At 36.4% G+C, this 23,187-nt stretch overlaps 1 protein-coding gene across 1 annotated transcript in view; it reads right to left on the bottom strand.

The window, feature by feature from the left end:
* Positions 1-8,062: 8,062 nt before the first annotated feature.
* Positions 8,063-23,187, bottom strand: part of HIF1A (hypoxia inducible factor 1 subunit alpha) — a 40,739-nt gene continuing 25,614 nt past the window's right edge. The window contains exons 7-15 of the mRNA XM_002913034.4: positions 19,399-19,505; positions 17,758-17,905; positions 15,790-16,010; positions 14,837-15,123; positions 13,452-13,574; positions 12,903-13,324; positions 10,545-10,653; positions 9,893-10,019; positions 8,063-9,386 (exon numbers count right to left, since the gene is read on the bottom strand). Coding sequence (XP_002913080.1) covers positions 9,235-9,386; positions 9,893-10,019; positions 10,545-10,653; positions 12,903-13,324; positions 13,452-13,574; positions 14,837-15,123; positions 15,790-16,010; positions 17,758-17,905; positions 19,399-19,505 — 1,696 coding nt within the window. The 3' untranslated portion in view covers positions 8,063-9,234. The remainder of the gene's footprint in view (positions 9,387-9,892; positions 10,020-10,544; positions 10,654-12,902; positions 13,325-13,451; positions 13,575-14,836; positions 15,124-15,789; positions 16,011-17,757; positions 17,906-19,398; positions 19,506-23,187) is intronic.

Below are 23,187 nucleotides of genomic sequence, written 5' to 3'. Positions count from 1 at the left end.
CAATAGTACGGAAATTAAGAATAAGTATTTGTAAACTTTTAATAGCAATCTGGCAAAGTAATTTTATGTCTGTTAAATCTAATACTAAAAAATGGGCTTGCATTTGGTCTGACTTTTAAATATCAATTTTTCTGGTAATTTATTTGTTTTTGTTTATAAAACAAATTATTAATTGATAATAAATTGGAGACAAATTGTCCATGACCACAGACAGTTTAGGAAGCACTGGTGTACACTCTTTCAGTCGACATCCTGTTATCTAAAAGTCACTCACATAGTCCTACCACAAGGCAAGGAGACCTGGGAAACGTTCCTAACTGGGCTGAGAGCTCTGATCTATGGAAGAGGTGCATAATCTTTGTTGAACTGCCAACATTGCTGCTACAAGTTTATTCCAAAAGTCTTAAAGCATTGCCTTTCACTTTTAATTCACTGTCTCCATCTAAAAATTATTACAATGTGTGCTATGAGTGAAGGATCCAATTTCACTTTTTTGCATATATATGTCTGTATATGTATTTTCCATATGTGTAATTTTCTTGCACCTCCAATTGAATAGTCCATCCTTTTCCTAATGATCTAAAAAGTCACTTACTTGTCACGTATCAAATGTGCAGGCCTAATTGAAGCCAATACACAATTGTATGGCTCTGCACCTGTTGTTAAGATACCAAAATATTTACTGTCAGTATATATAATTTACTGTAGCAGTTCTGAATACTGATTGCTCCAGCTTTCCCATGGGTCTTGTTTTTTTTTGTTTTGTTTTGTTTTTTTTGTTTGTCTCATTGTTTATTTGTTTAGTGACCTGACTGGACTATTTTAGTGAAGTCTGTTTCCCCCAGGAGGTGAAGCCTCTTAAGTAACTACTCGGAGGGTACAGCCCTGGCTTTGCACACAGTTACCTGGGATGATAGTGGTTTTAGCAAGGCTTTCTTTGTCTGTCTCTTCTCCAGATCTCTTTATTAAAAGAGCCTGACTCTGTTGTTATCACACTCAGCCATTAGGCTCCAGTAATTGCCTATTGATTGCTCGATTGCTTTTGACAATGTCTTGGGGGCATAATTGCTTCATAGTCTAAGCCAATTACGTTTAGGCTCCTTTGCAGAGGTAGTCTGAGGCTTGTTCTGATCTCAGGAGGGTGTCTCGTAGTTGTCTCTTGCCTTGGCTTTTTCTGGTAAACTCGTTGTCCTGTAGTTTAACTTGTGGCTGCCGTGGAGCTACCAGCCTCCTCTTAATTACTTACCACCAAAACATCCATTCTTTTCAAGAGCACCTTTGGGTTTGAATCTTCTCGCACTCTTCCAAATAAAGTCCATTCCTGTGGGGAGAGCTTCTGAGTTCTCTGTTCTAATGGACTTTCTCTCCCCCGGGGCAAAATCTCTGAGCCACTGCTATGGAGCTGGGAATGGGGACAGAGGCCCACTTCTCTCAGAATGATCCCTCTGCTTTAGGAACAGGGCTCAGAATAGGCTCTATTCTTCTCAGGCTGCCTCTGCTGGCATGGAACTCCCAGCTTACATGTGAGCTGGGGTGAAAGAAATTGGTGTCCTAGCACTCTTGGCCTGCTGCACCTGGGATAGAGCCTGTCCTATGAATACTGTCTGAAAGAAAGAAAGGAGTTCCAAATCTCTCCAATCTCCAGGTTGTACTTGCCTGGAATTTAGGCTTTGCAACATGAAGTTAAAGAGGATGAGAAGTGCTGGCAGCCTGGCCCTCCCAGAGAGATACCATAGCCCTTCACTGGGATGTAGGGGAAGAGGGAGCCCTTTCTTGGCCACACCCACCTGGAGTTGAGCTTTTGTCATACTGAACAGGGTGGGGGAGGCAGCAGGTCTTGGCTCAAGTGTCACTAACTCTTCATGTTCTTACCAAGATTGAGTATATTTTCTTGAATAAAGTTTTCTTCATCTGCTGTATTCTCTTCAGAAAATTTCAAGAGACTTTAAATGGTATTTTTAAAAAATTCTTGCCGGTTGTAGTTGTTTCACTGCTGAGCAAGTCCATGGAGCTCCTCAGACTGCCATTTTCCTGGAGATGCTTTTAAAGGTGTAACTCCCCCATCCAATGACCAATCAGTGTAAGGGTGTAAAGGCCCCAGCCCTCTCTGTAACTTGGGACAACGCTCAAGGACTGTCCCAGGTCCAGAGCTCCACATATGGCTGAAGATCTTTGTTGGGACTGCATTTCAGCTGTTTCTCCCTCTGCTCTTCTGCTTTTTTGCTTTCTCATGTTGTCCCTTAAAGCACTAATACATGACCTGCGGTCTGCATCTCAGAGTCTACTTCCCAGGGAGCCCAGGAGCAGAGACTTGGGCATCATTATACTATTCTCTTTACTTTTGTACATGTTCAGAGTTTCCATAGTGAAAAATTTAAGGAAAGAAAAGAACTGAGTCAGACTGGATGTGGTGGATAAGGTCATAAGTGACAAATGACCTCCAGGGATTGGTTTGGGACACTGAGCAGGGAATGCAGGAGGTGGAGGGTTTTGGAGGACATATGATGAATCATTTGGAGCACAGTTAGTTTTTCAGAGGCCAAATCTGAGGTTCCTGTGGGGAGCAGTGTAGTCTGGATACAGATTATCAAGCTAGAAACAGTTCATGAAAAGAAAAGGTAATGGTGACTCAGAACATCTTAAATGGCTAATAAACATTCTATTTAGTTTTCAATCATGTTTTGCCCAGTAACAGTTGAATGTGTGAGTAGCTCATAGAATGGGCTGTTGATGGTAGGCACCACATTTTCGAATATTTGTATCACCCACAGGTCTTAGAGTAACATTGTCCTAGTCCGTTCAAGCTGCTTTAAGAAAAACACCATAAACTGGGGAGCTTATAAATAACAAACATTTATTCCTCACAGTTCTGGACGCTGGTGAGAACCCTGTTACAGTTGCAGACCTCTGACTTCTCAGTGAACCCTCCCGTAGTCAAAGGAAGCAACGGAGCTCTCAGGAGAGGCTGTCAGCATTCATATGTTGAAACCTAACCTCCAAGATGATAGTATTAGGAAGTGGGGCCTCTAGGCAGTGATTAGGTCATGAGGGTGGAGCCTCTTGAAAGGATTTGTGTCCTTATAAAAGAGACCCTTTTCATGAGGCTCCACCTTCATGACCTAATCACTGCCCGGAGGCCCTGCTTCCTAATAGTATCGTCTTGGAGGTTAGGTTTCAACGTAGGAACTTGAGGGGAAACAAACATTCTGAACTTAGCAAAGAGCTTGGACTCACTCAACCCTCAGTAATTGTTCACAAAGTGAGTGGATTTCACTGGAAGACTAGAAGATAGTCCTGTTTTCCCCATTCTCTTTCTCTGGTCATAATTCTTCTCTGGTTCCCTTGTCACCCGAGATCCTCTCCCTCCTTTAATCATGTGTGAGTTGTCCTTGTGCAAACAGAGTGGAACATTTTAAAGAGCAATCAAAGATGAATCATATGGAATCATGCTGGAAGGAACTAAGAACTTCAGTAGGGGAGATGAGACATCCATAAATGACCAAGGAAGCTCAAAAAAAAAAAAAAAGAAAGAAAGCTAAAGGTGTAGTGACATGAAAGTTCACAGGGGCGGCAAATATCTGCAGTCGAATTTGCCTGGGAGGAGGCATAGCGCCTATGCAGGCTCTGCTGGCTTCTCTGTAATTTGTAGTGTTAATACCTCATTTTTGTTTATGCTTTTGTTTTTGCTTTCAGTATTCTACCAGCAGGCTGGGAAATCAGGAAACAGTTTATGATGGCTTACCCCACAGCTGTTCAAAGCTCTTAACGTTTGTCATAGCAGTTGTGTGTAGAACCATCAGAAAAAAAATCTGTTTGAAAGAGCAAATAATATTATCCAGAAATATTTGAAAAGGATCTCTATATAGTGTTTCTTAATGTTTTAATGTTTCAAAGATCTCTAAAAGGACTTAACAGACTTCTCGTCTACGTGTGAGGCTATGTATATGAGGTTTCTCAACTTTTTAAAATGTATTGCCCTTGGTGATAAGAATTACAGCCACCCACCCCACCCCCCAGCCTGCTCTGCTCGGTGGAGAATCACCAGTTTATGATTAAGCATCCATAAGACCAAAAGAGTTGTAGCATTCTCTTTAAATGGCACCTCTCTAAATAAATAAATACAAACACACAAGATGATTGAGGCTACAGATTAGTTTTTATTAGTAAAACATATTTAAAACACCTCGATCACTTTTTAAAAATGGACTCTTACTTTCTTGGATATTGTTTGAAAAACCATAAACAGGGAATTTTCCTAAAGGAAACAATTTAAAATAAAATGTAAAATGTTGACAACTGTGGACATGCACAGATGAGGTTATTCATTTAAACAATACCTTTCTTTGTGCTTTTACTACAAACTGCACAATCTTAACATACTAATTACAGGAGATGAAATTTAATTGCCCCAAGCTTCTCCATATTCCATAAACTCACCTCCCTTCTGTCCAACAGGATGATCTTCTCCCAAAGGATTCTCAGTAGCTGGCCTCAGTAGGGTGCTGGCACACAATATTCAAAAAACACAGCAAACAAGAAGCAAAACAACACAACAAAACACCGGGGCAGCTAAAATTCCAATTTACTTAATCAGGGATATCTCAAAGTCAGCTTTATTTAAAATAAACTAAATCTTTGAGTGCCTTATGGGAAATACATTCAAATAACCGAAAGAGTCCTCTATTTTTGACCAGATTAGTTGAGCAAGGTCCAATCTGTTAGGAGACCTCAGATATTTTTCTATTCCATGAAGCACAGCTTCACACCCCAAAATATTTGGGAGTTCCGCAGACAGCTCCACCGCAGCACATCACGCTTCTATTCCCTGACTCTCCCAACCGTCTCATCCCAGGAAAAGTTTGGGCGCAGCTCAGGCATCAGAATTGGACAAATCAGCAAGACAAAGGGCACTGCTGACCACTAGCACGCCCGGCCCGCCCCGCTAGGAGCCGGGAGGGGCGCGCCTCCCACATGAGCTCACACACGTAGGCGAGAGCCGGGAGCCGCAGCCCCACGGAGCGAACCCGGCCTCCGAGCCGAGGGCGGGGGCCGGGGCTGCGGTGCTGCGCCCGAGCACGTACCGGGGCGGGGCCTGCCGCGCGACGGGCGGGGTTTGGGGAAGTTTCTCCCAGCGGCTTGTGTTTCGCATCCTTATCATGTAGTCCCAGCGGCACCAGGGATGGAATGGGTGGCCGGTCCCTTCTGCCTCCTTGTTATTTTCCCCGCTGAGGGGTCTGTCCGATCAGTGCTGCTCTCAGGCACCTGTCTTTCCTCTCCGTCCCGGATCATGGAGCCGAGACAAGGGAGTAAAAGAAATTAAATAGTACAAGGAGACCGGGTGTCTGGGCAGCGTCTTGGATAAAACCGACCACTACAGGTAAGAAAATTATGTCCAAACCTCTGAAAGGTGTGAACACAACAAAGCTCCAGAAGGTGTTTGATAGGAGGGTTTGTGGTAAGGTATAGCTTTTATAGTACAGGGAGACTATTTCATATCAAATTCTACAGATCGAATAACAATCTGTAAAACGATCTGGGACAACAGGTTCAGCGCTATTTTAAGGGATGAAATACGAGTGAAGTGGTTAGTGGCAGACATAAAAAAAAAAAAAAAACCTGAGTAAGATTTTTTTTTCTTTACACTTTTGCTGGTTCCAGTTGGCAACATGTTGGCAAAGGTTTTATTTAAACAAAACCCTATTGTTAAAAAAGAAAAAAAAAGATTCCATTTTTTTTTTTTTGCAACTTGTTTCTGATGTTGCTCCATTAGAAATCTGAACTTTTAGAATCTAAATATTGAAGTTCTGCAAAGCCAGTAACTTCAAGCTCATCTTTTCTGTATTTTAGAGGTTGTAGGGGAGAAGAGCTATTTGGAGTGGTAGTTGTAAAGTTATACAGACTTAAAAGACATGTCTATTATGCCCTTAAGTCAAACAGCTCTGAGAGAACCATATCATACATTGGTATAACCTTCTGTAGTTCATTAATGGGCTTTCCATAAATCACCTCTTTTATCTGTGAGTTAATGTCTCCATCACCAGACACCTGAATCTCTAGTTCAAACTCAAAATTTGATAGCACTTTAGGACACCATTTTTACTCATTTCCATTTACGTCTTGCCATTTCTCACTTAGGACATCCCCTCAATGTTCTCTATGACTTCATTACCTTCACCCCACTGCTTTCTCTCATTTGCTATTTAAACAGTTAACAGGGAAAAGGGTATGTTCTACTGAACTGGCTGGCACCCTGCGGTGTTCAGCACCATGGGCTGTGGAGTCACTGATGGTCAGCTCAAATGCTTTGAACCTTGAGCTACCTTTCCAAGACTGTTTCCCTATCTATAAAATGAGATATAAATATTAATTCATAGGTGTTTTTTGAAGATTGTGAGATAACATGCAAAATGCTTAGCACAAGGTCTAACATACAATACCTAATAGATGTCAGATTCATTTTAAACTCATCTAAAATCCATGGCACTTAGCTGTGGTAAGCTCTCTGTGGAACTCTTTTTAGTTCCAAAGTTAAAGGGAAGGCTAAGAACAAAATAACACTAAACTCCTTCGCCATACTTTCTTCAGGTGTGAAAATAATACTGTGGTCATTCACTCACAGCAGCGCCAGAAAAGTGGGAAAGTGATAGGCATGCATAGGAAGGAGAGAAAAGCTATATAGAATTCTAGTTGCTAGAGTAGGGTTATACTTCAGAGAAAGGCATTATTAAAGAAGTAAGTGACAGTCTGAGAGAGAGGACAAAATGCTGGGAAGGAAGGACTGGTTCTGCTATTTCTAACAGCTTCAAGTACTCCCCGGGGCGCAGGGGGTTTGGGGGGGTTGTTTTCTGAATGCCGAAGAGGTGGGTACTTAATTTCTTCCACTTCTACTTTCCTTTAAAGTGGCTTTTTCTTCTAAATCATTGCTCTTAGAAGTCATTTTCTGACTCCCGGTCATTACATAATCTGACTGCTTATTAACATTTGAAAACTATACATAAAACTTCTAGTTTTCAACTAGAGCTAATTTGCTACCAAAATAAGCAGAATTTTTGGTATTTTGACCTGAAAATATTAAGCAACTATTTTATTCAAAAATACCTTCTGTATACTATCTGTAATGAAACGCGGACGCACTTTGGATTGTAATATTTACAGTGAAGTACACACGTGTCCCCAAAATCTTAGAGTAAGTCTTCGTATTATAAGTTTTGTTCCCAAATTTTCATGTAATTGTAATAACATTTTCTTCAGTCTCAGAGAAAAACAGCCCCCTAAGATCTGGGGCTTAGTTCATTTTGTTCAGGATATTTTTTTTTTTTTTTTCATAATGTCAGGTTCTAGGACCTAAGGCTCTGGCACTGCCTATGTAATTTGTCCATAAAAATCATTTGCTGTTACTTCTAGGTGCAGAGGTTCACAGTAATTTTTCATCTTTTTGTGCTAAATTTTTTAAAGTGAGACTGTATTACTTTAATAATCAGAAAATATAGCTATTCCATAAAAAAAATATAGGAAAAAATGAATAAAGTTATTTTAAAAATATAACATATACACTATCATTAAAACAAAAAAATGCAGAGTTTGTTCTAGTTTCATATTAGAGTCAGAAGACCTAAGTTTAAATCTTTGGTGTACCATTTATTACCTTGAAGACTTGGACAAGTCAATTATCATTTGAGGTCTACATTTCTTCATCTATGAAATGGGAATAGACTGGAAATCTTTAGAGGCACTTCTAGCCCTTACAACATTATGTAAGTATAATGTTCGGGATTTGCTTCCCATTCACCTGGGATTAAAGCATTAAAATCGGCTTTACTTTAATAGGTTCATAAATTTATAAATGACAAGCTTCTTTTCTAAAAGCGTATTTTTTACAGGGGAACATTATAGTTTGCTTTTACTTAACATGGCATTTAGGGACACAGTATATGTTAAAGTGATAAAATGTAGAAATAATCATTGATATAATTTTCATAAGATAATTAAATTGTTGGTAATCAGTTTTATGAGTTGGAGGCATTGAAGCAAATATTTTAACACAGAAGCTGATCAAAGGGGGCCTGGTCCACAGAAGATGTTTATTTGATGTAACAAAACAATACAGTTAGTGTTAGATCCAACCACAAAAAGCAAAAGGAATGAAAAATTTGTACAATGCACATAGAAAAACAAGATGTTTACTGTGACAACTATATATTTCTAAAATAATGCTTCTAAGATTACTCAATTATTGAACTCTATATGAAAACAGAAGGATGTTAATAGCGACAAAGTGCATAAAACCAAACATCAGATTTTGAGCAAATTAACATACTAGGTAATTTTGCTAACGAAGCAAGATTTTTTTTTCTTGTTCACAATCTGCTCAAAATATCCTTATACCAACAGGGTGGGCAGAACATTTAGGTTCAATATCAATTACACAATATTAGCATAAACTTCCACAACTACAGATAGGATATCGTTTTCTTTTGAGCTGGCAAAGTGACTACAGAAACATCAGATCATTTCTCTGAATTGAGAATTTTATCCAAATAAATGTCACATACCTTCCAGATATATGCATATCTTTCTATATCATGTAAATGGCTTTACCCATTTAAATAATAAACCATACAAGCATTTAAGAATCATTATTATATGATTAACAAAGTCATGTTCCAGGTTTAACAATTTCATAGGCCCAAAAAAAAATTTCTTCTTAAAAACTAGTTTTATAAATGCAGAATATATTGCATGAGTAACTGCTGGTATTTTTTTAAGAAAATATATTGTGCAATTGTGGCTACCATGTACTGCTGGCAAATCATTATCATTTATGTAAAATGTGAAAAAACTGAGTAAAAATTTTTCAAACTGATCATGATGAAAGGTTACTGCCTTCTTAAAAAAAATTATATTGGCATCTCATTAAAAATAATTCGATAAGGGACAAACTCCCTAGCCCAAAATAAATAAATAAAAAGGTGCATTTTAAAAATGATGCTACTGCAATGTAATGGTTTAAATACCAAGGAACTGTGAAAACGTGCTGTCTGTGATCTGGCATTAAAGTACATACTAAAAAAGAGCATTAATGTAAATGAAGTAGAAAGGGGATCAAGATTGAACTAACCATGTTTGTGCAGTATTGTAGCCAGGCTTCTAAAATTAGATATAGAAAATATAAATAGACTGCTTTAGGTAATGAGCCACCAGTGTCCAAAAAAAGGAATGAGATTATGAAAAAGCTCAGTTAACTTGATCCAAAGCTCTTAGTAATTCTTCACCCTGCAGTAGGTTTCTGCTGCCTTGTATAGGAGCATTAACTTCACAATCATAACTGGTCAGTTGTGGTAATCCACTCTCATCCATTGATTGCCCCAGCAGTCTACACGCTAAATCTGAAAAACAAAGACATGCCTAAGTATTCATTCACCTAGTCAATGAATATTACTGAACACTCACTATGCTATCAATATTGCAGGAAAATGAAAGCAAATAAGCTCTGGGTTTTCAGTCTATGGTTTAGTCTGTGGTTTTAAGGCAAAACCACAGCTATGTAAACAAGCGCTATAAAGTGTTACTGGTGCTATGTCAGAAGCATTTAAAGGACACAATGATGGCACAAAGGAGTGATAAATCAATTTTCAAAAAGACAAAAATGTACAAGTTTCAGTTTCTATTTAATATTGACACACAGATATATAAAAGATAATTACAAAAAATTAAAAGTTCCATCTTTAAATATTAGCTATTCCTGCATTACCACCAGTAGATAAAATGCTAACATTACTTTTAATGATGCTAAAGGATGAAAATCACTCTCACTGAGAGTAAAGCTTCTAAATAAAGTTTCATATATTTTAATTCTCTGTGGGATATTCAAGAGTAGAAAGAATAAACTAACCAGAGGGTATTAAAATAATTGTCTTTTGCTCCATTCCATTCTGTTCACTAGATTTGCATCCTTTTACGCGTTTCCAAGAAAGTGATGTAGTAGCTGCACGATCATCTGGCTGCTGTAATAACGTTCCCTAAAAACAGCAAAGTTATTTCAGTTTTACTCTGCTGAATTTTTAAAAATCAAAAACTCTGAAATCAGTTTAATAACAGTATGTCGGCAGATTTTTTAAATATGGCCCTAAATTTTTCTTTCTCTTAATACTATGATAAAATCATTTGTCACTCATTATGACAACTGTTTCTGTAAATGCTTTCAAGTTAATATGATCTGAAAATACCAGTATGAATTACACCATCCCTGATTTAACATTAACTATTATTTTTTGGAGGTAAGATGGGAAAGTAACTGAAAGGGAAGAGAACAAGACTGGTGGTGAATGAGTGGAGAAATTCACTTTTTACTTAAAATACATCTGTATTGTTAGGAATTTTTATGAGAATGTATTCAATAGATGTGTTTTTATGAAATAATGCATACAAAGTGAAAAACAGTGTTTAACCTATGAAAATATAACTTTTGTATTTGGAAGAAAAGAATTACTTATATATAGCACATTAGCTAGAACAGAAAAACAAACATGTACTCTCACACTTACAATTCCTACTGCTTGAAAAAGTGAACCGTCATGTTCTATTTTTCGCTTTCTCTGAGCATTCTGCAAAGCTAGTATCTTTGGATTTAGTTCTTCCTCAGGAATGGTAGTTCTGAAAAAAGATATGGTTGCTTTATTATTATTTTTAAAATATCCAACTAACTTTTTTTTGAAAATATATAATGCCTGTTTGCCACCATTAAGGAATACGGTGTTATATGTAAGAGGACTTGCCTGATTACTGAAGTTTATCATCTTAAAAGTCAAAGCTAAATTAAAAAATTTCTTAAAATATGCATTCACCTATTTATAAAATAGATCTGAACAGAACTAAATTGATATTTTTGTAGGTTTAAGTGAAATACTGACTCTTCATTTCACCCAGTATAATACACAGATATTCTTGGGACTACAGGAATACGAGATTAATTTCACATTTGTATAGTGTTTTTGTTATAAAACATTGCATGTTCATTAATTCATTTTAACCTCACATCAATCTCCAAGATAAGGAGGTATATAATACCCATTTTATAAATGAGAAACCTGAAGCTCATTAGCAGTGGGACTTCAAGCAAGTTACCTAGTTAGTTACAGATATGGAAGTACATTCTAGATCTCCTGATATCCACTCCTCTCCCAGTAATCTTTCCCACTAAGCCACTCTGTCCTCAGTATTGATTTGGTTATCATCCTGAACTATCTGCATTTAAAATTAATATTAAATAGTGAAGAACTGTTTTATGCATCAGGGACATGAATTCTGTTATCTCTCTTGTCTTTTCAAGAACTCCTCCCTCCAGCCCATACACAATCACAATGGCTCCTTGTTCTGTTCCATATAGTTAAGAATGACATATGGATAAGTGATACATTATTCAAATTGCTCTCCTACATGCGGTTTTGTTTTCTATTTTTAAAAATTCTATAAAACCTTCACTATATAGATAGGCAGGTTTTAAAATTCCTACATAAATATATTATCTTTATGAAGTATAACTTTGTCATGTAAATATCATTTTAGTAATAGTAAAGAAAAATCCTCTATATTTCTTCAAGATAAGTTCATCTCTTAAAAGTGTTTAGCATATAGTATTTTGGAACTAATGTGAAAAAAAGCCCTGCTAAAGTGACTAGATGTTAGACTTTGGTTTGACGGGTACACAGTTGTTCAGAAAACTGAAGATCCCATAGTCCTCTGTAGCTAACAGTAAACTGTAAATTCAAGGTCACTGTCAATTCTGTAACTATATTCATTCATCCATCTAATAACCATTTACTGAGCAAGTATTACATGTTACATACTGTACTAAGTATTAATACCACTAAAATGTCTAAGACATTGTCACTGCCTTAAAGGAACTCAGAGTCTAAAGTCAGCTGGTGACATACTAATTTATAAAGTAATGTAAACATTACATTTAAAATTTTTTTTTGTTATTCTAAAGCCCCCAAGATCTTTTCCTAGTTCTGGGAAAAGTTTCCTCCTAGCATTCTAGGTCAAAACGTGATGAAGGGCAAGAGAAAAAAGCCACAAATTCTTGTGATGGCAGTGTTTTTTTCTTGCTATTGTTATTTGGCTCAGTCAAGGCAGAGCAGAAAAGGAATTTTCTTTCCTCCACAAACTGCCCCAATGACTAGCTAAAACTTGTTTCCTCTTACTACAGCTTCAAATTTAAAATATCAAATCCCACTGTAAAAATTAAATATAGAAATTATAACTTAAAATTTGGGTGGTATACAGGTATTTGCTCAAACTAACTCCATAAAAGCAACGTCATAAATCATGCTTAGATTCCTGTTATAGCTCTTAAACACTTATTTAACCTATAATTTGACTAATGTTCTATAAATACATCATGAAAAATAAAAGCAATTATACATAAATTTTAAAAGAAGGCTTGTAAATACCTGTATTGAATACTGAGGACTAAAGACTATCAGGCTCAATTTGAAATAGGGAATTGGAAATACCCTTAAGTTGGAAGATCTTTTATTCAGGTAAGCTTTCAAATAACTCAGAGACAGAAACAGGATAGTTAACTAGTCTGATTTAAACAACTACAAGAAACTGGGCCATTTTTTGTACAGTTAAGAACTTATGGGCTGCATTATATTTATAAAGGTACTGGAAGACCCTCCTACATTTAGATAGGTGATATGGTTATTTTCAGGAAAACAAATACACAAGTTAATTTAGAAACATTTTTTTGAGTGTTTTATCAGAATTTGTATGTCAATTTAGTATTCTTAAAGCATATTTACCAGAAAGTTAGCTATGTTTAGAAATAAAAGTTACCACCACATACATTTTCTCAAAAATAATAAAAGAACTAGAACTTTAATGTTATACATAAATACCTTTGACTCAAAGTGACAGATAACACGTTGGGGCTCCTTGGATGAGATTTTTCTGTCTGTTCTATGACTCCGCCTGCTCTGTTCGGTGAGGCTGTCCGACTTCCAGGATCACTGTATGGTGATGTTGTGGCACTACTAGTTACTTTAGGTGCACAGGTAGGAGATGGGGATGCAATCAATATTTTAATGTCTTCTATACCATCTTTTGTCACTGTTTTTAATTCATCAGTGGTAGCAGTGCTAGTGGCAGTGGTAACAGGAGGTTCTTGGATTTGAGCTGACTGGAATACTGTAATTGTGCTCGCACTTTGAGGGCTTGTAGAACTGCTTTCCAGTGGCGACAACTGATCGAAGGAACGTAACTGGAAGTCGTCATCCATTGGGATATAAGGAGCTAACATCTCCAAGTCTAAATCAGTGTCCTTTAAAGCAACAAGTACATGAATTTTACAATGGCCACATCTTATAAAAGAAAAGTTAAACACAAACTCACTTCAAATGAAAAATTAATAAAGTTTAATAGAAAATATAATAAACAAGTCCCTATACCTGGGTGGAAAATGGATTCTTTGCTTCTGTGTCTTCAGCAAAAAGTTTCTCCACCAATTCCAGCTTAAATTCATTGACCATATCACTATCCACATCAAAACAATATTCACTGGGACTGTTAGGCTGTAAAAGGAATTCAATGTGTTTACTTTTCCCTGAGGAAACCTGCATATATTTTGCTAGTTGTTAGAATTCTCAAAGCACACCTCAGAGAATACACAACAAAGTCCATCTCTTCCATCACATTTTATCTAACTAGAGAGAAGTTAAAACTTTTGAGCTCACATTAACTAATTTTGCCAATATATACATTTCTGACTGTGTAACAACATCATTTATAAAATTAGGACTAAAAGATACATTTGTCTGCTTCTTCTGAAGAATAAAAGTCCTCTAATAATTCAACTCCTGCATGGTACCTAACTGGCCAATAACTAGATATGATACACTCACTGGAATGAATCTGCCTTTGTGCTCGGAGGCCACACTTCCGTAGGGATATACCTAAAAATCTCACATGTATTCTGGAGTGAGAGAGGGGTGGAGAATTAAGTTATTTTACTTGTCTTCACCTTAATGAATGCAGTACTATTTTAGGAGTTCTGAGCAAGGATTCTAACCAGAAAACTGTAACTACATAGTCTAAGCATAAACTTTTGCTTTCCTCATTTTAACATTGTTAGATTTACCTTTGTTAGGTTAAAAACAAACGAATCAATAGATTTTTATGCTAGGGAAGCTGAGCAACCACAGCACAGAATACATTCTCCAGAAGGCTGTGAGATGTCAAATCACCTACTCTTCCCTTGCCAGTTTGAACTGATAAACATTTAATGTAAAATTATTCACCACTTATTAAGACTTACTTGTGCCTCACAGGTCATAATATTCAAGTCTGTGTTGCCCTATTCTTGAGCATATTTTTAGACAGAGGAACCTCTGAAATGGAATCATTCTAGATTTAGAAGTAGAGCCCCGTGTGACATCTTTAGTCATGGTCTCAGCCTAGCCCTTAAAGGCTATTTTCACTGTTTATGGAAAAACTATTATCAAGACAGAACTTGAATAGAAAATAGTTATTAGGTATTTACTTTGTGTACGACTTGGTATTTTCATGTTACACTAATCCAGAACAGTGATGGAAACTGGGCTAAATTAGGCAAATAGCTTAGGGTTCTTTCCCTTTAAAGCTTTGCTAAAATAAGCCTTTTGCTACTTTACAGTCTTCCATCTCAAAGGGTAGAATCAATGGGCTTGGAGCAATTATAGGCACACACATTGTTCTCTGTGGATGTCAAAATTCAAGATTTTTTTGGTATTCATTTTATAAATACATTCCTGAACATTAAAATATGAAAGGTATCCTCTTATATCATGACACCTACCTCAGGTGAACTTTGTCTAGTGCTTCCATCAGAAGGACTAGCTGGCTGATCTTGAATCTGGGGCATAGTAAAAGAAAGTTCCAGTGACTCTGGATTTGGCTCTAATTTTAATGCAACTTCTTGATTGAGTGCAGGGTCAGCACTACTTCGAAGTGGCTTTGGAGTTTCAGAAGCAGGTAATGGAGACATTGCCAAATTTATATTCTGTAATTTTTCGTTGGATGAGGGGAGCATTACATCATTATACAATGGAACTTCCTCAAGTTGTTGGTCATCAGTTTCTGTGTCTATAGGGAAAAAAATTATTAGTTAAAGAACAGCTAGATTTTAACATATACAGAAATGTATGCCCCCTTTTACAAAAGGTCGAATTCACTCAAACAAAAATGTTACCATATTCTCCTTAATCAGAAAGTTTACAGATATCACAGTATAAACATAAGTCTGAGTTATCTTTCCAATCTACTATTGACGGCTCCTATTATATTTATGGCATAAAAACCCCTGCAATTCCAACCTTTTCATACCTTCTATTCATTAAAATTTAACCAACTTTGAAATTACAGTTTGTATTTTCAATGTTTGATATTATGGTGTGGTTATTTATCCTTTACTGAACTACACTTACTGCAATATAACTGCTACATTGTGGAGAAAATATGGCAATAGGATATAGAAATAGAGTAGCTGAGAAACATTAAAGTCAGAAGAAGAAATACCTAAGAACCCTTTGAAGCACAACCTCCAACACTGTGACAGAAACAGGAATGCTGAGAAATTATAGAGGCAAAAATATTTAAGCCAAATGCTTTGAAAAAGACTTTGAAAAACAAAATATGTAAGATTATGATGTCCAAATGATTACCAACAAAAACATGTCCAAGTTCAGTTAAAATGGGCTTATAGCAACAGATATAGTTTTTAGGCAATCAAAAGAATAACTGAAGACCCACCATTGCTGCCAAAATCTAAAGATATGATTGTGTCTCCAGCAGCTGGGGCCAGCAAAGTTAAAGCATCAGGTTCCTTCTTAAGTTTATCAAAAAGACTACTTGTATCTTCTGATTCGACTTTGGTGAATAGCTGAGTCATTTTCATATCTGAAGATTCAACTGGTTTGAGGACACATTCTGTTTGTTGAAGGGAGAAAATCAAGTCGTGCTGAATAATACCACTGTCAAAAAAGAGAGATTAGTAATTCTTAAATGAGCATTGACACAATGTGGGGATGTGTCTCTGAAATAACCTTATCTCTTAAAATTCTGCTTTATGAAAAGAAACAGTTTAAGATGCCTTATCCTAATCTCTCATGCATACTTGGTCACATTCAGGGTTTAAAGTACCAATATAGGGGCGCCTGGGTGGCGCAGTTGTTAAGTGTCTGCCTTCAGCTCAGGGCGTGATCCCGGCGTTCTGGGATTGAGCCCCACATAAGGCTCCTCCGCTGGGAGCCTGCTTCTTCCTCTCCCACTCCCCCTGCTGTGTTCCCTCTCTCACTGGCTGTCTGTCTGTCACATAAATAAATAAAATCTTTAAAAAAAAATAAAATAAAGATATATAGATAAACACTCAAGGCCTTTCTAATAAGGGTGGCATATTTTCCTTGGTGGCAAGAAAATGATATTGTGATAACACCTGCAGGACAGAGTTGAAGAGGGACGATGAACAACAGATCCATCTTTGTGTCTGGCTTAAATGTGAGTTTTATTGTCCCTTTAATCAACAAATATTTAAGTGTTCACTAAGTGAATGAACCAAGTATACAAGTTTAAAATACCTGACCCCTGCCCTCAGAAGTTTATAACCCAGTGTGAAAGTAGATATGCAAACAGTTAAAAAACAAAGTGGTAATTGCTAAAACAGAGAAGGTCTGCTTCACAGAGAAGCCAACAAGCTGAAACTCTGGCTCAAGTAGGGGTTTTTTTTGGCAGATGGGGTAGGAGGAAAAGAAGGACATTCCAAGTGGGTGATTCTTATAAAATGGGAAAGCCACAAGAGAAATCTCTGGTACTAATATCAAAACATGGAAGTATGGAAAAAAAACTACAACAACAACATTAAAGGATGGTGTCAGAAGTGGCAAAAATAAAAACAAATGAGAGGTGGCCATAGTTTTAAGAAGACGATGTAATCTGTGAAAGCATGGGAGTACAGAAAATGACAAGAAATGATGCTCTGCAAGTAAGCCATGGTTTATCTTGGGGGTAATAAGATCTTTAAAACCATTCTAAGGAAAATCAGATGATCAGATATTCATGCAAGAAAACTTAGCATGGTGGTAATCTGGAAGATGGACTAGAAGGGGACAGTCACCTGCTGAAGTAGATCAAATGAAAAGATTGGTTTATGATATCCATAACATTCACAAGCCAATCAACTAAAAGAAGAGCTCATGAATATAAAAGAGCCATATGCCACATTATATAGCCTTTTACAGTCACCTTATGTAGGATTTCATCTAATCCTCATTACAACCTTCTGAGCGAAGTATTATCTCTCCTATATGGGTGAAATTCAAAGAAATGAGAATTTCCCAAGGTCATAGAGCTAATGAATGAAAGAGCTATGACACAAATCTATTCCAAGGCCAGTATTCTTCCTACAAAAATAACAATTACTTGATATAGTATATGCTGACAGATACACGACTAGAACAAACTAATCCAACAGGAGATCTGGGTTTTTTCCCAAGGCCTTTTTTAAAAATGGGAGTGAAAAGGATGGGAATAGATAGCTACCGATAATAGAATCACTGCACAATAGCTGGCCTGGACACTCAGGTCAGAGTACTAAAAACCATAATTAGGTAGAACTGTGAAAATAAAATTGTTAACATTTATAATCTTCTCTTCCCATAAAAGAACAGATTATCCAAAAAAGTAACGACTTGCTCCCCCAAAACATTTATTTTCCAAGCTTACCTCACAACATAATTTACACATACAATGCACTGTGGCTGAGAGTTCTTAGTGTTATATATGACAGTTGCTTGAGTTTCAACCCAGACATATCCACCTCTTTTGGCAAGCATCCTGTACTGTCCTGTGGTGACTTGTCCTTTAGTAAACACTAGGAGTGAAAAGGAAAGGAAAAAGAGTCATGCAGAGAAAGTAACTTTGAATTTTCAATCAAATGAATGGATGCTGATGTTGGTCATTATTTTAGAAGAGATGTTCATTTTAATGGAATCAATTGTTAACTGTTTAACAGAGAAAAGGCCCTGGCATAGCCAAAAATATACATATTTCATTCTTCTAACCCCCAAAATAAACTCCTTTCCTGCCAATCTTTACTTTAAATAAAATGAAAGCTAGGAATGAGGGACAGCAGTGACCACAATTCCTTTAATGACTTATATGTTGAAAGTATCAGAAAGACTAGAGAATGAATAATCTTGATTCTACAGAAACATTCAAGCAAGTGGCACTACTACATTTCCTTAAATTTCTACTGAGGTTTCCAAAGAATTAACGATGCTTCAAATAGGTGTGCTAGCATATTTGAATCTCACCTGATAATCATGCTGAAATCTTTCGGCAATTTAGGCGATCTTAATCTCTTATTGATTTGGGAGAAAGTACCAGATAAATAGTAATGATGACATTATCATGAGGACTGGGGCCCTGACTGCCGACTTGGGCTCATTCTGCGGTTCAAAGCTAATCATACTCGCTCAGTGACATTCAGGTATCCCCAGTCACATTGGGAAGTCATGTTTAGGTACAGATGAAACAGGCAAGTGAGATTTCACTCAAAGTCTTACTTACTATGGATCTTTAAATAACATTCACGAGTAAAATTGAGAATTTTATCTTATGTCGAGGGTACTTGTTACCACTTGTACATGACATTCATCACCTTCACATTCATTGAGTCACTGAACAATTATTTTCTGAGTCCCTTTCACTGGTCTGAATACTTCAAGTATGAATTCTGTAAATGATACTACAATATTCTATGACCTTTTTTTAGTCTTAGTATTTAAAATGCCAAGTTAGTTTTATGTATTATTAAATAATTCTACTCTAACCAGTACTGGTTATAACAAATAGAAAACATAGACTTAATGGTCAAAATCTCTTATGAAGAGTTCTATTAAGACATTTAGTGTAGGAGGGGTGCCTGGGTAGCTCACTGGTTAAGCATCTGCCTTCCGCTTGGATCATGATCCCAGAGTCCTGGTATCCAGGCAGTGTCAGGCTCCCTGCTCAGTGGGGAGCCTGCCTCTCCCTCACTCCTGCTCTCTCCCACTGTCCTTTTCAAATAAATAAATAAAATCTTTAAAAAAAAAAAAAAAGACATTTAGTCTAGGAGAGATGCCTGAGTGGCTCAGTTGGTTAAGCATCTGACTCTTGATCTCAGCTCAGGTCTTGATCTCAGGTTTGTGAGTTCAAGCCCCAAACTTTAAAAAAAAAAAAAAGAAAAAAAGAGAGAGAGAGAGGAAATTTTTATTCTAGGAAGACTGGTTAATTTTAACCAAAAAGTTAGATATACAGCTAAATAGTAAAGAGATTGCAAGAGTTAAATAATTAGAATATCTGTAGTTCTTCCACTGTACTTACTATCATGATGAGTTTTGGTCAGGTGGTCAGAATCCAAAGCATGATAATATTCATAGATTGAGCGGCCCAAAAGTTCTTCTGGCTCATATCCCATCAATTCAGTAATTCTGTTAAGTAAAAAAATGTAGGAAGAGAAAAAAGAAACTAAGTGATAAAGAAAAATTTTGCTTCTCCAAAGTAACTGATATGCATTAACAGCATTCTTCTTTGCTTAGAATAAGTTTACATCTCACCTTTGGTAACTCTACAGTTAACTAAATGCAGCACCATGCACTTCTGGAAGTCCTCTGGGTTCATCCTGCTACTTGACCTTTATATCCCCCTCACCCAAACTTGTTACCTATTTTTTTTGAAGATTTATTTACTTATTTGAGAGAGAGAGAGACAGCGCAGAGTCTGACATGGGGCCGGATCCCACAACTCTAAGATCATGACCTAAGCCGAAATCAAAAGTAAGACACTGAACCCACTGCATCACCCAGGCGCCCCCTATTTTTATCACATTTTACTGTACCTACTTTTGGTAACTAGATAGGGGAATCATAAAAAGACAGGAAGTACTGCTAAATTAAAAATAGCCACTGACATTTAATTTGAAATATAAGATTAAATCTATAACATTAGTTTACCATAAAACCAGATTCTTTTAACAGTGCCGTTAGGCAAAGCTTCACTTTGGGGGATCAGTATCTACTACGGAATTTTAATATCACCAACCAAAGACTATCCATACTAAATGGGAACTTAAGAAATACATATTATGTTGGTTTCAGAAGATGCTCTTATACTTAGTTTTTTAAATAATATAAAATTATAGGAATTCATTTCAGATGAAAAAATGTTATCAAACTGAAAATGGACTAGAAAATAATTCAGTTACCCCTTTTGGTTGCCAGGCAACTCTTTTAGGACAGAGATTAGCTCTTATTACTTTCTACAACCAGTTTGAAATGGAACCTATTTCATGTGAAAGAGAATGCTGTCTTCTTAGCACCATACTAAACAGAAATGTTCTCTTTTTTCTCAGAGCAAAACATGAGTTAAACTTTTCAATTTCTCAGCCTTTAGAATTTAAAAGACTTTCTAACTGAGGTGTAAGCAAAAGTTACTTAATGTACTTTGTCCAAAAAAACTACAAAAAACACACAGGGAAGATATCCTTCTAAAAAATGTGTAAAAGTAATACTCTTTTTGTGTTGTCACACTTTAAGGCAAGACCTGCCATATAGTTCACTCCAAAATAAAAATAGGTAAATAGAAAGTGGTTTGTAAAAAAAACAAATTAAGCCAAACCAAGCTAAAATCCAGACTTTTTTACAAAGGGATATCCCTAAACACATCTGCACTAGGTGGCAGCATTACAAAGGAAACTGTTTTATTAAAAAAACAGTCCTATTTATTTAAATTATACTCTAAAAATAATTTTAATTGGTCTTATATAGATTACTTAAATAAAATTCCCATGGAATTAAAAAAAACTTCATTTAAATCTTTATATGCCTAAGTATGCCTGGCATTGTTCTAGGTGTGAAAAATGTAAGGTCAAAACTCAACATGTAGTTAATCTTCTGCAACAGTTACCATACTACTTATGAAATAATGTGGTATGTGTAGTGATAGGAATCTGTTGCAGGAATCAGAGGAACCACCCTAATCCATGAAAAGAAATAGTGGGTGAGGGACAACTTCTTACAGGAGACTTATGAGTTGAACATAGGAGAGGAGCAGGGAGAGCAAAACCATTTCAGGAAGAAGGCATACCAGAAGCAGAAGGTATACCAGAACCAGAAGGTATACCAGAAGCAAAGAGATGAGAAAATGCTTGATACTGTGTAAACAAGAAAGACTCGTAGTTGCGGGGGCAGGTGAGGAGAGATGAGGCTACAGAAGTAACCAGATTAATGAGGGCCTTGTATTATCATGGTAAGAAGCTCTGGTTTAATAAGATGTCTCGTCAGCACTTCTAATCTGAGTTATGTCTACCACTGAGGGGTACAAGATGTTAAAATGTAAACAGCATATTTTCCTAGAAAGTCAATTTTATCTAACTTTAGAGAATTACACAGCTTATATTCTGTACCAAAAAGGGGAGTGATCCGGAACATCTTACCAAAAATGTTCTTAAGCAACCATGATCTTAAGCAACTGTGATCTAAAGCAACTATGCAGCGTATTATTCGTTCATTGTAAGTGTCCTGAGGCTAAGAACTGCTGCTCTTCATTCTACTTTGCCACGAAATTGTAGATGCTCAAATAAATGTGTTGAACTATATGTGGAAATTAGTACAGTAAATACTGTTTGTGAGATATTCTGAATGCCAGAAGTTTGATATGTTAGATTTTGTCAAAATTGAGCAAAAATTTTTCTAGATCTCAGTTCTTAGAGGTTTTAGATGTGAAACGTTCCTAAAAGAGCTCTAATCAGAAAACAACAATCTCCTGGTCAAACTCAAAACCTTACTTGGTTGATCTCTAACCAGGGAGTCTTCACTCCTCTGTCATGATCATTTTGCCAGTTTTCTGATATAACCAGAGAGAAATGTCACTCCCTTTCTCAATTCTCATTCTAGTTCCACCACTTTTCTTTCTCCCCAACTTATTTCTGTACTTTGCTACTGAGTACAAAAAAATAAAAAATAATTCCTCAAAAAGAGGTGGGTATCTCTGTTCTATCATATATTCACATGAATAATGGCAATAAACACCATGAAATACTTGTTAGCTTTTCTATCTTCATTTTTCTGATGGCTGACACCAGTGGTAAAGCATACACTATGTGTCTAGGCCCTCAACAAACTCCTTTAATCCTGGCAACAGCCTTTCAAAATACTACCCTAATTTAACAGGTAAGGATCATAAAATTTGAAATAGTAAAGTTCAAATACCAAGGCCACACTGTAAGTAATATTTTTATAAACCCGCATTTTTTTCTGTGTAAAGATAAAGGGAAGCAATTGAGGCATTTTCAACAGTAGCATGACAGGATCTAATTTTTACATTACAAAGTCCACTTTTTGGGAATGTGGATGAGAGATTAAGGCTTACATACATCTGCTGGCACAGAGGCATCTTAGGAGATTAAGGTAAAAATTTGAGCCAAAGGTTATAATAACGAGCTGAAGAATTCAGTGGCAGGAAAGCAAGGGTGGAAAGGAGGGAATGGATCAAGAGATATATGTAGACATTAAATCTGTAAGATTTAGAGACCAACTGAGTACAGATAATAAAAAAAAAAGTTAAGGATAAATTCCAAATTTTTGCAGGAGTTGTGTATCTACTAAGCATGCTAGCACTTTAAAAGGAAAAGCAATTTTTGAAATTGTTTTGGGACAACAGCAGTGCAGTTCAGTCACAGAAATAGTCAGTTTATTAATACAGAAGAATATCCTGATAAAAATATCAAATCAGCAATTAAAAATAGTTACAAACATAAATTTGGGAAATGGCAATACAAATCATGGTCAATATGTAGGGTGAGGAGGTGATCACTTTCCTCTCTAGTCCATAACCAAAAGTAATCTATTCTTCCTCAAATTATGCATTATGTCTTTGAAACATATTTATTTTCTTTTTAAATAAGTTAGAAAGAAAAAAGACCTCCTCATTGTGATTTCTGGACAGCACCCTGGTAAAGTATTCATAGTGCATAGTAAGTGTTCAATAAATGTGGCTGAATTAATCTACAAAATTAATGTAGTATTACTGAGTTCTACAATGTATCACTGTATTCAATTTAGTGGAAGGAAGCATACAGTCTTTATTATAGTCAACAGTAAAAAAAAAAAATGA

Source organism: Ailuropoda melanoleuca, chromosome 14 (genome assembly GCF_002007445.2).
Source record: "Ailuropoda melanoleuca isolate Jingjing chromosome 14, ASM200744v2, whole genome shotgun sequence".
NCBI lineage: Eukaryota > Metazoa > Chordata > Mammalia > Carnivora > Ursidae > Ailuropoda > Ailuropoda melanoleuca.
Note: the sequence above shows the minus strand (reverse complement) of the source record. Positions and strands in the feature narration are given on the sequence as shown.